Source organism: Labeo rohita, chromosome 2, assembly GCF_022985175.1.
Source record: "Labeo rohita strain BAU-BD-2019 chromosome 2, IGBB_LRoh.1.0, whole genome shotgun sequence".
In the NCBI taxonomy this organism is placed as follows: Eukaryota; Metazoa; Chordata; class Actinopteri; order Cypriniformes; family Cyprinidae; genus Labeo; species Labeo rohita.
This window is the reverse complement of record NC_066870.1, coordinates 11,557,912-11,572,661: the sequence shown is the minus strand read 5'-3', so window position 1 is coordinate 11,572,661 and position 14,750 is coordinate 11,557,912. Positions and strand designations below refer to the sequence as shown.

The 14,750-nt window shown below is 35.0% G+C and overlaps 3 protein-coding genes across 5 annotated transcripts; 1 reads left to right on the top strand and 2 right to left on the bottom strand.

Annotated features, from left to right (window-relative positions):
* Positions 1 to 248: 248 nt before the first annotated feature.
* cdc7 (cell division cycle 7 homolog (S. cerevisiae)) lies at positions 249 to 4,705 on the bottom strand. 3 transcript variants are annotated; one of them, XM_051124790.1, is made up of 11 exons: positions 4,563 to 4,705; positions 4,120 to 4,206; positions 3,877 to 4,012; positions 3,647 to 3,740; positions 3,404 to 3,546; positions 2,934 to 3,171; positions 2,676 to 2,771; positions 2,389 to 2,594; positions 1,928 to 2,010; positions 856 to 1,005; positions 249 to 746 (listed from the first exon to the last, which is right to left on the bottom strand). In XM_051124790.1, exons 1-11 carry the CDS (start codon positions 4,636 to 4,638, stop codon positions 412 to 414), a joined length of 1,644 nt encoding a protein of 547 aa, XP_050980747.1. In that variant the 5' UTR covers positions 4,639 to 4,705; the 3' UTR covers positions 249 to 411. The 3 variants fall into 3 exon arrangements, with proteins under 3 accessions (XP_050980747.1, XP_050980755.1, XP_050980763.1); XM_051124798.1 differs by having other exon boundaries at positions 3,108 to 3,171; XM_051124806.1 differs by lacking the exon at positions 2,676 to 2,771 and having other exon boundaries at positions 3,108 to 3,171.
* Positions 4,706 to 5,634: 929 nt separating this feature from the next.
* tceanc2 (transcription elongation factor A (SII) N-terminal and central domain containing 2) lies at positions 5,635 to 7,707 on the top strand. Its single transcript, XM_051124178.1, has 4 exons — positions 5,635 to 5,913; positions 5,997 to 6,138; positions 6,407 to 6,603; positions 7,318 to 7,707. Exons 1-4 carry the CDS (start codon positions 5,815 to 5,817, stop codon positions 7,510 to 7,512), a joined length of 633 nt encoding a protein of 210 aa, XP_050980135.1. The 5' UTR covers positions 5,635 to 5,814; the 3' UTR covers positions 7,513 to 7,707.
* Positions 7,708 to 7,787: 80 nt separating this feature from the next.
* Positions 7,788 to 13,648, bottom strand: cdcp2 (CUB domain containing protein 2). The gene is made up of 6 exons (XM_051124163.1): positions 13,548 to 13,648; positions 12,400 to 12,747; positions 10,604 to 10,945; positions 10,169 to 10,522; positions 8,207 to 8,385; positions 7,788 to 8,093 (listed from the first exon to the last, which is right to left on the bottom strand). Exons 1-6 carry the CDS (start codon positions 13,612 to 13,614, stop codon positions 7,788 to 7,790), a joined length of 1,596 nt encoding a protein of 531 aa, XP_050980120.1. The 5' UTR covers positions 13,615 to 13,648.
* Positions 13,649 to 14,750: the final 1,102 nt, after the last annotated feature.

Below are 14,750 nucleotides of genomic sequence, written 5' to 3'. Positions count from 1 at the left end.
GTGAAGTTCTCTGTAGTGTCAGCCACATCTTGTACCACTGCTGAACACAACTTCTACTACACTGATTTACAAACTCATTTATAAACAAAAATGATATAACATAATAGCAACATTTTTTTTTCACTGTAGCCTGCACAAATAATATCACCTCCTATAATATATCAACAAAACAGGTGGTTTCCAAAAGTGTTTGTCAATTTAATTTTATCCAAAAATGTGTCAGAATCTTACATTCAGGAAACAATAGATTAATTTTAAACAAGTTTGAAAATTTTATTCTCAAAAGTGAATCTTAAGAATCCTCAAAAATAAGACAAATAAATAAAACATCACTGTACAGCATGTAGTTAGGAAATAAATGCATATGTAACTCTCTACAGAATACAACAAAATCAGAAGCAGGCACAAGAATTAATCAGTCATATCTCTGAAAAGTGGATGCTGCAGTGCCATAGAGGCATTTATCCTTGTTGCTGGGTTTAAATCTAAGAGTTTATCCAAGAGGTCATATACATCATCAGGCACTTTATCCCAGCCCATCTCCTGCAGCTCTGCACTGCTTTTGAGAGAGCTCTTATGTTTCTTAGCAGGACTCCCTGCATCCTGTTTTCCTTCTGCTGGGTTATGTGAGGCTTGAAACTCAGTAGGAAGTAAGCCGTCATCCCATGATCGCAAACCTCTTAGAGTCTCACAGAGGATCTTCAGGTCCAGCCGAGGAAGCTCACGACTGCACACTACAGATTTACCTGTGATCAGACATATAAAATAATATTCAATCAATTTAATAAAATAAGAATCAATCTACAACACAATCCAGAGACATCTAAACTCATGAGTCTTTAGAAAATGACATACCGAACGTCTTAGCAGCCTCTATTGTCTCTCTAGATCCTCGAATGGTCATGATCTGAGTAAGAGCAATCAGATCATCACTGGCTTTGAAGAATGGATACCTTCCACTCAGCAGTGACAGTAATATGACACCTGCTGACCACATGTCAATAGCTACAGAGAGATGTTGCTTCATTAGTCAGAATTTATTAATGTAATCTGTACAAAAGAATATATGTGACCGTAAACCACCAAACCAAAGTTGCATGGGTATATTTGTAGCAATTGCCACAAATTCATTGTATTGGTCAAAATGATCAACTTTTCTTTTATGCCAAAAATCATTAAGATATTAAGTAAAGATCATGTTCCATGAAGATATTTTGTACATTTCCACATATCAAAACTTAATTATTGATTAGTAATATGCATTGCTAATATCTTCATTTGGACAACTTTAAAGGTGATTTTCTCAATATTTAGGTATTTTTGCACCCTCAGATTCCAGATTTTCAAATAGTTGTATCTTGGCCAAATATTGTCCTATCCTAACAAACCATACATCAATGGAAAGCTTATTTATCATCAGCTTTCAGATGATGCATAAAATTTTGAAAAATTTACCCTTATGACTGCTAGACAAAATTGAAGTGATTATGAAATGTACAGCACACCTTTTTAACAGACAAAATTGAAATCAAAGTCAGTTGTGGGTTACTATTACTACTTGATATCTCTGTCTTACAACCATGAAACATTATGTTGTCCAATCCTCAAATGATGACATTAGCATTGAATATCAAACAGACTTAGTGAACTGACTTGTATCCAATTCACAAGGTTTTGACATGATTTGACTCTTGGGTATATTTACTTGATGTTGATTCAGTAATCACTCAGATTCAGTATGTGATTTTCTTTAAAGATATATTAATAGAAATAAAAAAAGAAACTCATTTGTTTATGAAACAGACTACATTTATGTTGGAAGTCCTACATCAATTGCCATTGTACTTTTTCAAGTAGGTAAAGCTAAATCACGCCCCAAATAACATTAAAAAAAAACACAAATAAAGATGTCTTTTGCTAGCTTTACCTGTTCCCTGGTTGGGGCACTTAGTCAGGACTTCAGGAGCCCTAAAGCCTGGGGTACCAGCCCTCGGAGCCACCTGCTGTTTCCTGTAAAAAACAAAAAGTTCTTCACTCACTGCACTATTAAATTATTGCTGTAAAGCCTGGCATATAAAAATCATTTTAAATGGTTTGTCGAACTGCTAGACAAAATCTACAAAAACTTAAAAAAATTAAGTTTGCTTTTATTAAAATCCTGACCTATATTTGACATTTTGCCATTATTTTTCTAAAAAATGTGGATAATCCACAAAGTGTAGATAATCAAGTAAAGTTAAATTGCTTCATCCAAGCATGCTTCATGTAAGTGTTCATCTTGAAATACTACTTACAATATAAGTTATTCCTATGTTTACTTGCATATCAAATAAGAAAGTAGGCTTTATAAAATTAAAAATCTCTGAACTATATGACTTGAGCATGTACCTGGACAGGCAGATGTTGCAGATGCGGTCAGTCATGTAACAGTTGCAGGTGAGACTCGGGTTGACCGCAGTGGGTTTGGGTTTCTGAGTCTCAGTGGGGGCTTTCTGTTTCTGATTCAGTGGTATTCTAACAGGAACTGAACGGTGTTTTGTAGAAACTATCTTGCGTGGAATTAATTCATCTCGTTTAGGTTTTGAAAGCAGCCCCTGAAAGACAATTTGACAGGTGAAGAGCTTATAGTTATTCAGGTGGTGTCAGATGCAACCAGTGTGAAAACAGATGCTAACCTCAACTTTGTCAGTGCCAGGTTTGTGAGAGTTTGTGCGGTTAACGTTTTTCTCCCCAAATACAGATCGTGGTGCATTATCAAGTCCCAACAGTTCCTTTGAGAGGAAGGACAGAAGTTTTGGCATAAGTTTCCCAAAATAAAACAATATAAGCATGGACATGTAAACTTGGAAGTACAGTATTCCCCTAATTTGACTCAACCGTCATAATAGTGAAAGCTTAATTAATCTATTTAACAAAGAAACCAGTGCAGACACCTTGCTTTGTTTAATGCGTGAAGTTGGACTTGGTCTTTTAGCAGGTGCTTTAGTGACGGACTGTAGAGCAGTGTTTCTGGTGTTGGGTGGTAAAGGCACAAGTTTCTGTTTCTCAAGTGATTCCTCCACCATCTTAGATGACCCACCACCTTTATGAGGTTTGGACTTTACCACCTTCAGCAGTTCTATCTGTGTATCAGGAGTGCCCTGTGCCAGGCCAAAATCGACAAGAGCATACCTGAGACAAATGAGAGACGGCAATCAGCATGCGTCAGTTTACTTGGATACTTGGACATTATAACCTGTTATAATGTTATGATTACATCCCTTCCACCCCAAATTTCAACAAACAAACAAACAAACATTTTTTCAATCAATTGTTTCCATTATCTTAAATGAGCAAGAAAGTGTGATGATTTCATGCGTTTTAGGAAGAGACTACCACAGAGACATGAACATCAGCTACATACTCCCTCTTTTGTCGATTGAACAGGAAATTAGTTGGTTTGATGTCTCGGTGGATAATGCCAAACTTGTGAATGTGTCTCAAGGCTTTAAGCAGGTGGAAGATGTAATGCCTCACATCCTCAAAACTCAAAGAGCCAACAATATCCTACAAGAAATGAAGACCTTTTGGTAAAATCTTGGGTATTGGGTAAATGATTCATGGTGCATCAATATTTAGGTTAAAAGCACATACTGTGGACCCTTACCACAAAGGTTTGATGCTCCATGTATGGCATGACAATGACCACATGATGCTCTTTCCTGAAGCAGTATGTGACTCCCATCACATTTTCTTTCCCTCTAAGGAGGGAGACATAATATTTAAATACTCTAATGAAACTCAGAAACCCAAGATTGTTCAATCAAAAATACCTTACAAGGTATCTATCCAAGAAAATGGTAATAGGTCAAAATATTAAACATTTTCATCACTCACCCAGCGACAGTCAGGCACTGGAGTTCAGCAGCTATACGCACAGGGTGACTGGTAGGGATCAGATGTTTCAATGCAAACATCCTTCTCGACCTGTCAGTCATCTGCGCCTCTGCCAAATACACTGAGCTAAAAGTACCTGTAATGACAATAAAGGTTAAAGGCTGCCACTTAGCAGAAAGAAAACAGAAAACATTTTTTCAGTGAATTCAAAGCTATCTCATGTAATGAAATGTAATGGCAAACCTTCTCCAATTTTATCTGTGATACGAAAAATTTGAGACAGCTGTGGCAGAACTTCATACAAGTATGCAATGTCTGTCTCAACATCCCCTAAACAAAAGAGAATCAGGTAGGCTAAATTATTTTGAATAACATCATGAAACAGAGATATTGCAAAATCTCAGTAAACAAACAACCATTCCCTTGTGCAAAAAACGTACCCTTTAGAATATTTAAAAGTGCTCAGTGAAATAACATTCTATAAAAGAATATACTTGTATGTCATGCACTTAAATATATTTGTAATTAAATATAATCTCAAATAACACAATACAGTTCAAATTGTAATCATGCACTTAACAAAAATACACATCAAAATGTGTAAGCACGAGAAAAGATTATGATTGATATTATTATGACTACATTTTAAGTGTACTTCTTTCCTGCGTATTGAAAAATGGTCTTACTGGGAATTTTGTGTTGGCTCCTGCCCTTTTCCACACTTTGTTGAGTACTTCTCTGGACAGTCTGAGCTGTATCCATTTAATCCCACAATAACCAGCAGATATAACAATGGGGGAAACTGCTGGATGACATTAGATAGAATTATTGTTCATACAGCTCAACTGGCATAATACTAGTTTAACTTTATATCCAAACAAGACCAAAACAGACACACACGATAATAATAATAAGCCTCAATATAACGTACCTTTTAAAGTCGTAAGTTAATGCGGTAATGAATGAGCTTACCTGTTTTTTTTTTTTTTTTTTTTTGCTTTTACCGAGTTAATAAACAGCAGACTGTATCAGCGCTTACTTAAACAGTTACCACATACAGTTCAATGTTAATTAAGCTCTTATTTTGTTATTAAACAATAAATCCGTCTCCCTGTCAAACACGTTTATTTTTAAAAGAAACAGCAAGTGTTGTAATATACACAAATTTTGGTCTCGCTTGTGAAAAGTATTTTCTTCCCTCCAAGTTCCGCGCTAAAACAAAGACGCAAATCACGTGACCAATGCTATGCCATTTGGTCCAAGAATGCAGTTTCACCAACTCAGTCAATGCGTGGTTTACCTTTAGAAAAGTTAAATTATAATATGCAACTGTGGCTGATATTAATTCAGTGATGGCTGACATTTAATGTGGAGTTTTTTCCCCAAACAAAATTGAAATAAATAAAAATTACAAAATAACAGCTCAAATGATAAAAACAATGTTAAACGCAGTTTAATTTCCTTGTTTGATAAAACATAAACTGTAAGAAAAATAAAATAAAATTAAATTGAATTTGTGTTTAATATTTTTGCATTTTAAACAACTGAATTAGATTTTTTTTATCAAGCCATTAAAAAGGCGTTTTACTTATTGCTAAAATGTTGAGAAAAAAAGCTATTACACATTTGTATTATTTAGTGTATTGCTAAACTGATGATCGAATTGTTTTTATTGTGTTTTTACATTGCCTATTTTGTTCGTGATATAATTTAAGAAGGCTTTTATAATGAAAAATCTTTATCCTGCAGACGCGCGATCTCTTCCGGTGTGAAGTAAAATTCACAGTTTTTTTCGCACAGTTTTATTCACTGATGTATGTACAATGCAGTAATCTACAAAATTAACTAGCTAGAGCTGGTGTAAGTAAACTATCGTTTATTAGGTTATTTCAGGTGTAAGTAAACTATCGTTCGCTGAAAGAAATCAGGTTTTCAATCATGGATAAATTTGTAGTTCGGTTACCAAAGGCAGACAGGGTAATACAGGAACCAAAACAAGAGAGGAATTATAAGCAAGTAACCTTAGAGTCTCTACGGGTAAGTCATTGGTCATTTACCCTGGCCATCATTTTTTGCCAAGTGTGTATTATTCATGTAACAGTTATCTGTTGTTGTTCCAGAGAGTTGTCGTGATTGAAGACATTGAAAGGTACAAGTCAATCCTTGAACTGCCTGGACAGCCAAAAGAAAATATGATAGAAGCATTGAAGGAGTTGGATAAGAAAATGCCTTCCAAGGAAGTGCTGAAGAAAACTAGAATCGGTAACAGTTTATTACTCTTTCTATTCAGATGTTCTTGTTATATTCCTCTTTGTTTTATTTCTCAGTCTCGTAGATATTGAGACATTTGAAACAAAGATATCAGACAATTGATATCATCTGCCATTGAGTTGGACCAAAGGTGTTTTTAAGTGTGGTATCCCCAAAAATCATTCCACATAATGTTCTTATTATAGCCCTGTTATTGTTCAGTCTCACTCACAAAATCCTATTTGAAATTTATACCTCTTTCTCGTTGGTTTAAATGCAGGGCACACAGTTAACAACCTCCGCAAACACTCAGAAGATCCTGAAATCAAGTCACTAGCAGGGGAGGTGTATAAACACTGGAGGACCTTCATTGAGGAATATGCAAATAAACCTACTATAGAAGTTCGTTGTGACAAACAGACAGAAATTTTAAGGAACAATGCCAAGAAATTGCTTTCTGAAGCCATGGGACTAAAGGTATTGATCCTAATTGATCACTGGCATTTCCTAACCACTGTTTATGCTTTCATAAGTTTATTGCTATTGAGGAATATCTTAAAGGGATAGTTTTTGGGTGAACTATCCCTTTAAGCGTTGAATACCCAAAATATACATTACTAGTGATTACTAGTATTACTAGTGAAGCAGAATGACATCAGCTATAAAGTCTTGTTTTCTTGTTTTCAGAGTGACTGATCAAAATCAAGTGAGTTTTTGATTAAAAAATAATGATTTTTGACATAAAAGAAAAATCTGTAATTTTGACCCATACAATATAATGTTGGCCATTGCTGCAAATATACCCGTGCTACTTACGACTGGTTTTGTGGTCCAGGGTCACATTTATTCTTGTTTTAATCATAAATTCACTTAATTTTGATAAAAAGGCACAGTTATTGTTATTTCTACATTCTATTAGTTAGGAGCAGAGCCATTCAAACCTTAAGCCATTTCTTTTTTGTAAAATGAATTAAAGAACAAATGGTGATCTGTAGAAAGTTGTATTTTCAAATTTCCTAGACATTTACATTTAAAGAACCTATTGATATATTGTCTTCCCTTTATGCCTTTGTAAAGTCTTAAGTCTTAAATGTACCTTATAAAAGCTTCAGAAACCCTGTATTACCATGACGCAGTTGTACTTTAAATTCTTAAAGTACATAGATAATAATTTTTTTCCTAATGTTCCAGGTGGAGCATGGACTAGTGGAGATCATTGAGAGAGAAGTGTTTCACCAAAGCTCTCGACTTGTTAGTGGAGCATACAGAAGGACTGTGAGGGCTCTTGTCTTTGCTCTGAAAAACAGGCCTGAGTTGAGAACGCAGGTCAAGGATGGCAAACTACCAGTTAATAAATTTGTAAGCAGTCACAAAAAGAAACCGTAAAGAACTAAAGAACTGAAATGTGGGAACTCGAGAATTTTTTTTTTTTTAAAATCAAGACTTTTAAAAAATCATTTTCTTTACCCATTTAATAAAAAAAAACATTTATTTTTTTCCATACAAAGCTATTATTTACTCATATGATCATTTTTAACCTACAGTCTTGTTTTTAAATACAACATTTGACTTTTTACTTCACATTTGTCAGAATGTTATTTCCAAAACGGTACAAAAATAAGTGATATATCAAGTCCTTATAAATGCATTGTATGGCACACCTATAGAAGCACCAACCACACAATAGCAATTAACATGAGGATGACAGCGAGAACGCAGATGCTGATGAAGATGATGTCACTGGTCTCATGAGGTTCACTTTCCTCATCGACATTCTTGTTGTTTGACTCCTCGGCCAGACGGGCCAGTTCATTGAGCCGGTTGCGCTCCTCAACTGAGATGATGTTGACCATGGCCACTTTCCTCTGGGCGTCACACTGCACCTCATACTCCTGAATATTCTGCTGCGGTCCATCGGAGTAGTCAATATAAAGCGAGTTCACCAGCATGGTGATGTTTTGACGTTTCTGCAGAAGATTACAGGATATGGGGCAACATTAATGTTGATTTGAACAAAGCCAAAACAAAGTGTTTTAAATGTGGGGTCCCAAGAAATCACTGCATGAGTGTCTCTTTATACCTGTCCAGCAGTTCCACAGTTGACAAAACGGGCTAGAATTTTGTAGGATGTTTCTGTCAGCTGGGCGGAACAGGATGGATTCCCAAGATAAATGTTCTCACGGTCCAGCTGGGGCAAAGCCTGTCTGGAGATCTGAATCTGAAACTCAGTTCGGGTGCAGCTTACATTTACTGGCACCACTGTGAGACACAAAGACAACAAATGATCAACTATTCAGGCTGAGTTAAGTGAATGTGTGATATTTACAAGTACAATTGAGGTCAAAAGTTTGCACCCCCCTTTTAGAATAATTAAAAATTTTATTTGACCAAAATAAGAGGGATCATACAAAATGCATGTTATTGTTTATTTAGTACTGACCTGAAAAAGATATTTCACATAAAAGATACTTATAGTCCACAAGAGAAAATCATTTCATTTATAAAAATGACCCGATTCAAAAGTTTACATCCCGTTGATTCGTAATACTGTTGTTACCTGAATGATCCACAGCCGTGATTTTTTTTTTTTAATGATAGTTGTTTGAGTCCCTTGCAGTTACACTGCCTGCTGTTCTTAAGACAAACCCTTCAAGTCCCACAAATTCTTTGGTTTTCCAGCATTTTTGTGTATTTGAACCCTTTCCAACAATGACTGAATGAGTCTGAGATCCATCTTTTTACACTGAGGACAATTGAGGGACTCATAAGCAACTATTACAGAAGGTTCAAACACAACTGATGCTCCAGAAGAAAACATAAACTTTTTGAATTCGAAGATCAGGGTAAATTTAACTTGTTTTGTCTTCTGGGAAACATGTAACTATCTTCTGTAGCCTTCTGTAGAGGGCAGTACTAAATGAAAAAATATGATATTTAGGCATATATAGATATTTCTGTTCAAAAGTTTACACCCCCTGGTTCTTAATGCATGGTTTTTCCTTCTGGAGCATCAGTGAGCGTTTGAACCTTCTCTAATAGTTGCATATGAGTCCCTCAGTTGTCCTCTGACTGAAAAGATGGATCTCAAATCATACAGTCATTGTTGGAAAGGGTTCATATACACAAAAATGCTGGAAAACCAAAGAACTTATGGGACCTGAAGGATTTTTCTGAAGAACAGCAGACAGTTTAACTGTTCAGGACAAACAAGGGACTCATGAACAACTATCACTAAACAAAAAAAAAAAAAACACCTGTGGATCATTCAGGTAAGAACACAGTATCAAGAATCAAGAGGATGTAAACTTTTGAACAGGGTCATTTTTATAAAAAAAAAATAAATAAATAAAATTGTGGACTATATGTAAACATCTTTCATGTGAAATATCTTATTCAGGTCAGTACTAAATAAACAGTAACATGCATTTTGTATGATCGCTATTATTTTGGTAAAATAATTAACATTTTTAATGATTCTGAAAGGAGGATGCAAACTTTTGACCTCAACTGTATGATTAACTTTTGAAATAAATCTTGTAAAAGGTATTCACACTGAATTTAATCATTTTTCATTGTGTTTAATAACTGACTTTAAATGACTTTTTATAAGAGTCATGATAATATTGTTATATTGTAATCATTTATTTATTTAAAACACTTTATTTAAAACACTTTATCTTTGCTTTTTGATAAACACACTTTGATCATGGATTATTTAAAACGAAAAACCTCAGGGGAATGTATATAATATGTACCTTTACAAGCTGTCACATAAAAAAACAGTCAGTAACTGAAATGATTTATGTGTGTTTGTATGCTGTGTGTCATATTCACTTAAAAAACTCAACCCAATAGAGACATTTAGAAATAGGACTGGTGCACTATGTTTTGGATTCACTACATAGAACTAATTCATAATAAACCTGGTCATGCACATGAATTGCTAGCAACGGAACGTGTGAGAAGTGTTAAAGGAACCTCATTCAGTTCAAATCAGTGCAGTTAGAATAGAAAATTCAAACTGTGATAAGTAAGCACTCACCTCCTATATAGGAAGCTGTGAATCCCTTAAAGGCATAGTTCCGGTCAGTGCTGAGAACAAGAAGTAGTTTATTTCCCTTAGAGGTCAAAGATGGAGGGTGTTCACTGCCACACCACTGACCCAAAAGAGTGTCTGTCTCGCTGTCCCCATCGTACACAGCCACAGAGTCATAGTCACACATGTCAGTCAGGCTGTTCCGATCTTCGAGGTCCAGAAAGGGGAAAAATAGCTTGATCCTGTAGCCAGCTGCTAAAGTGATTGTCCAGTGACAGTTGATGTTGTTTGGGTAGATGTTTGGGTAGTGAGGGCTAGTAAAGTTCCCACTGATATTTTTGAGTACTTGCTGGCACTCTCCTTTAAAAACAGCAATATCAAGGAATATGTATTTGAAATTTTATTGTGATTATGCACCTTGTATATAAAAATGTGTCTCACCTGAGTAGTAGTAGGCTTTAAAACCTCTCCCACCAATATTAAAGTCAGATTTGAAGACCACCAGCAGATGGTTTGATGTGGTGATGGTGCTGGGAGGTCTCTCATTACCACAGTAATTGCCCAGGTGACGGTGTTTAACAGTGGGGCCATCAAAGAGAGCTACGTAGTCAAAGTTGCACCCCTCATTGTTTTCCAACTGGAAGTCGAGAAACACCAGGCTGACTACACTCTGATTGGACACATGTACAGTCCAGGAGCAGTCAGCATTGTTGTTGTACTCCAGTGGATAACCTGGGCTTGAGATGACCCCCGAAAGACCGGTCAGAACGCCTCCACACGTATCTGTTTTTGAGAAAGGAACAAATCAATTAGAATATAAACTAATTTTTATTTTTTACATTTGTTGCAATACATTAAAAAATCTGTCATCTGGCATGCTGTCATTTGCTGCCAATTACAGAAAAAAATGTAATTATTTCTTAGTTTGTACTCAGCCTGAACTTATAACAAAAACTTCAATGGGGCAAGGCATTCTGGATGCTTTAAAAGCAGAATGTGCAGCTCATATATTTGTATAAAGTGCTACAGACATAATTTCTTTTAGTGTATTTACTGAACCATAACCCATGCATGTCTTTTTTTTTTTTTTAACTTAAACTCTAAACCTAAAGAAAAACATAATTTTTATTTTGAAATTTTGAAATTTTTTATCTTTAAGTGTAGAATTTTTAAGAATTTTAAAAGTTTTTAAAAGAGCTATCGTGACACATGATAATATTTATGATGTTAGATGTAAGTTTCATTAATTTGGACTGTTTTTGAATGTTCTTTAGTTATACATTCAAAAGAATTGAATTAAATCCATTGATTTCAACATATTTCAGTATAACATTTGTCTTGTTTCACAGTAGTTTTTATTATAATAGGTCATTTTTTTAAAATAAAAAGTGAAAAGTAAACGTAACGTTGGAATCTGAAATGTTAGCTCATTCATTCAATAATGAGATGTTATTAGATACAAGTATTAAATTTTTGACTTTTTTACAAACTGACATTCCATCAGGTCAAAACGGACCTACAATATGAATACAGTTCTTTATAATTATTCCCTTTTAGATGCTCAAGCCATCATCTAGCCATAGAAACAGGCAGATGGAGTAATACACCGGTGGCAGAGAGAATTTGTAATTATTGTAAGTTAACATCAAGATTTCTGTGATAGAAGATGAGAAGCATTTTTTGTATGGTTGCTCTTTGTATGTGGATCTGCATAAGAAATATTTAGGTGATCTGGTTCTTGTTGGTGATGTTTGTAGTGATGTGTCAAGTGTTTGTGATTTGGGGTATGCATGGAGATTGGCATTGTATACATATCATGGAATGAAGAAAAGACTATCTGCCATGTGATGATGATTTTGTGGAACTTTGGGCTGAGTGGCCATATATTCCTGAAATAAATTTGAATGAATCTTTGTAATGCATTATGCAAGGTTTAGATGGTCATGACAGGAGTTGAAAGATTGGATATAACAACGTTAGTAAGCAATTTCATCACACTAGAATTCTGTTAACACATATAAAGTTGAAGTTTTGTGGCTATACTACTGAAACAAGGTGTATTTTAACATTTATCCTTGTGAAATGTTTTGCCCCATAGAGTTTACTGATTGTAAATGGATTACAACAAATGCAATATTTACTTATTTTTACAAACTGAGGCACAAGCAGTATTTATTGTTGTAATCAACTGCATATTAATTGATTTTCAGCCTGGAATCTTTAGTTGCACACCTCACCTTTTCTATAGCCAATCGAGAAACCCTTGTGTGCAACATGGCGGTCTGAATGAAAGATGATGGACATGACGTTCCAGGATGAGCTGAACTGAGGAGGAGACACATCTCCACAGAATTTCCCCAGAAGGTTGCCTTCATCCTCTGAGATGCCATTGTATATCTTGATGTAGTCATAAGCACAGTCTGTATGGTATTCCAGCTCAAAGTGATGGAAGGTTAATAGTACAGAAGAGCCTTCCGAGACCACTATCAACCAGGTGCATTCAGTGTTGTAAGGGTACAGGCCTGGAAAATTAGGGCTTGACACGTTGCCGCTGCTTGCAGAGAGGATTCCGCCACATTTAACACCTACAAACATATTATACTGTAAAAAAATGCTACATCAAAGTTCCCTTCCTAGTAACTTACCTTATAGTCTTATAGTCTTACCTTATAGTGAAAAAATGTAATAGATCTAATGGGACATTTCATGTTATTTTACATTGAAATACTGTTAAATTTACAGGTTTGGGAGTGAAAAGGAACAGGTCATCTTATAAACACTTGTATGCTTCTTAGTTTGTTTTTTTTTTGCTTATCAGTTATGTACAGTAAGGTTTTATGTTACATCTTAAGTTGTTAAATGAATGTTTATTGCATTATTTTAGTGTCGTGTTTGTTAGCGATGGTGTATTTGTACATGATAGGTTAAACATTTTATATATATTAGTATTTACAAGTTAATCAATTATATGTTTTTAATGTAAATTTAAGTTTAATCAGAAAACTTAAAAAGTTGATACCATATTTTTAATGGTAAAGTTCTGGAAACCGCAGCTACTGTTTTTTTTTTTAACCTCAAATATTTAAAGTATATTTTTTTACAGTGTACATTTTAATCAGTTTTATACAGTTTTATCCAAAGCAACTTACAAAATCTATGTTGTATTCAAGATCTACACGTTGTCAGTATGCTTTTCCTACTGAATATACTTGTGTTTAAGCTAATGCTCAGAAATGGACAGGCACATACTAAAAAAATTAGACATTGAAAACATACAGCAAGACTAGGAATCTGCCATACAAATTTTCGGAAGACCTGAGGTGTTTACAATGATAAACATTCATAGGGTGTACACTTTCACCCATGAGATAGGAAGCCGTCCTACCTTTCTTGGAGGTGACTTTTCCAGCAATAAACAAAACATGAATGAAGACAGTTATCCTTAAAACCATGTTGTTTCTTGTTGTATGTAGTGTTTATGTTCTTCTGCACATGCTGTGCTACAGGGTTCAGAGAGCAGGAGTAATATTCTCATTCTGTGGCCTCTCATTCTGGGGCAATTTGATAGGTGGTCCACTCTTTGGCTCTCCGACTAAATTTTAATGAGGACTATCAAATGCACTCAGGTGGCTTGTCAATACACTGTTCGGAGAGAAAGGCATGAAATTTTAATGAGTGTATCATGCACATGGAACAAGTTGTGTGTTTTAGGTTGATAAGAGGAAGAGACACACAGATGACCACATGTATTACAAGCAGTGTAACACTGGTGATATTATAAAGTTTAGACATAGACTTGTGAAGTTTAGACACAACCATTATTATATAGCCACAATTCAGCAATTTTTAATATGATTTAATAAATATGATCTAAAAATCAACAAATAGTAAGGACCTTACATTTATTTGTTATTTATTACATTAACCTTACATTTATTTATCTAGCAGACACTTTTATCCAAAGTGACAAATGAGGACAATGGAAGCAATCAAAATCAATAAAAGAGCAATAATATGCAAGTGCTATGACAAGTCTCACTTAGCCTAACACAGTAAAGTAGCAAGTGTTTTTTCTTCAGTAATTATATAATAAATAAAAAGAAAACAGATAGGATAGGAAAAGAATAGAGAAAGCTAGTGTTAGAGTGTTTTTTTAAGAAAACAAGCAGTTAGAAAATAAATAAAGTGGTACACGTTCAACTGGATGTTAAGAAAAATATCTGATCAGCTAATCATATGGCAACAACTGAATGCATTAAGGCAGTAGGGAGATTTAAGTGATTTAAGACTTTAAAGTGGCATGGTGGTTGTTGTTTCCAGTAACCAACCACTTGTTCACTGAGGTAGGCAGAAGAGCATCTCTGAATACACATGTTGAACCCTGAAGCAAATGGAATACAGCAGCAGAAGACCAGACCGCGTGCCACTCTTGTCAGTTAAGAAAAGAAAACTGAGTCTACATTAACCTAATAAAGTGGCCTGTGAGTGCATGTGGCTTCGAGAACGTTTATGCAGTAACCTACAATGATCGATAGATGGCAGTGATGCGTAATATCTGTCAACATACACGTTCACTGTTTCCAGAAGA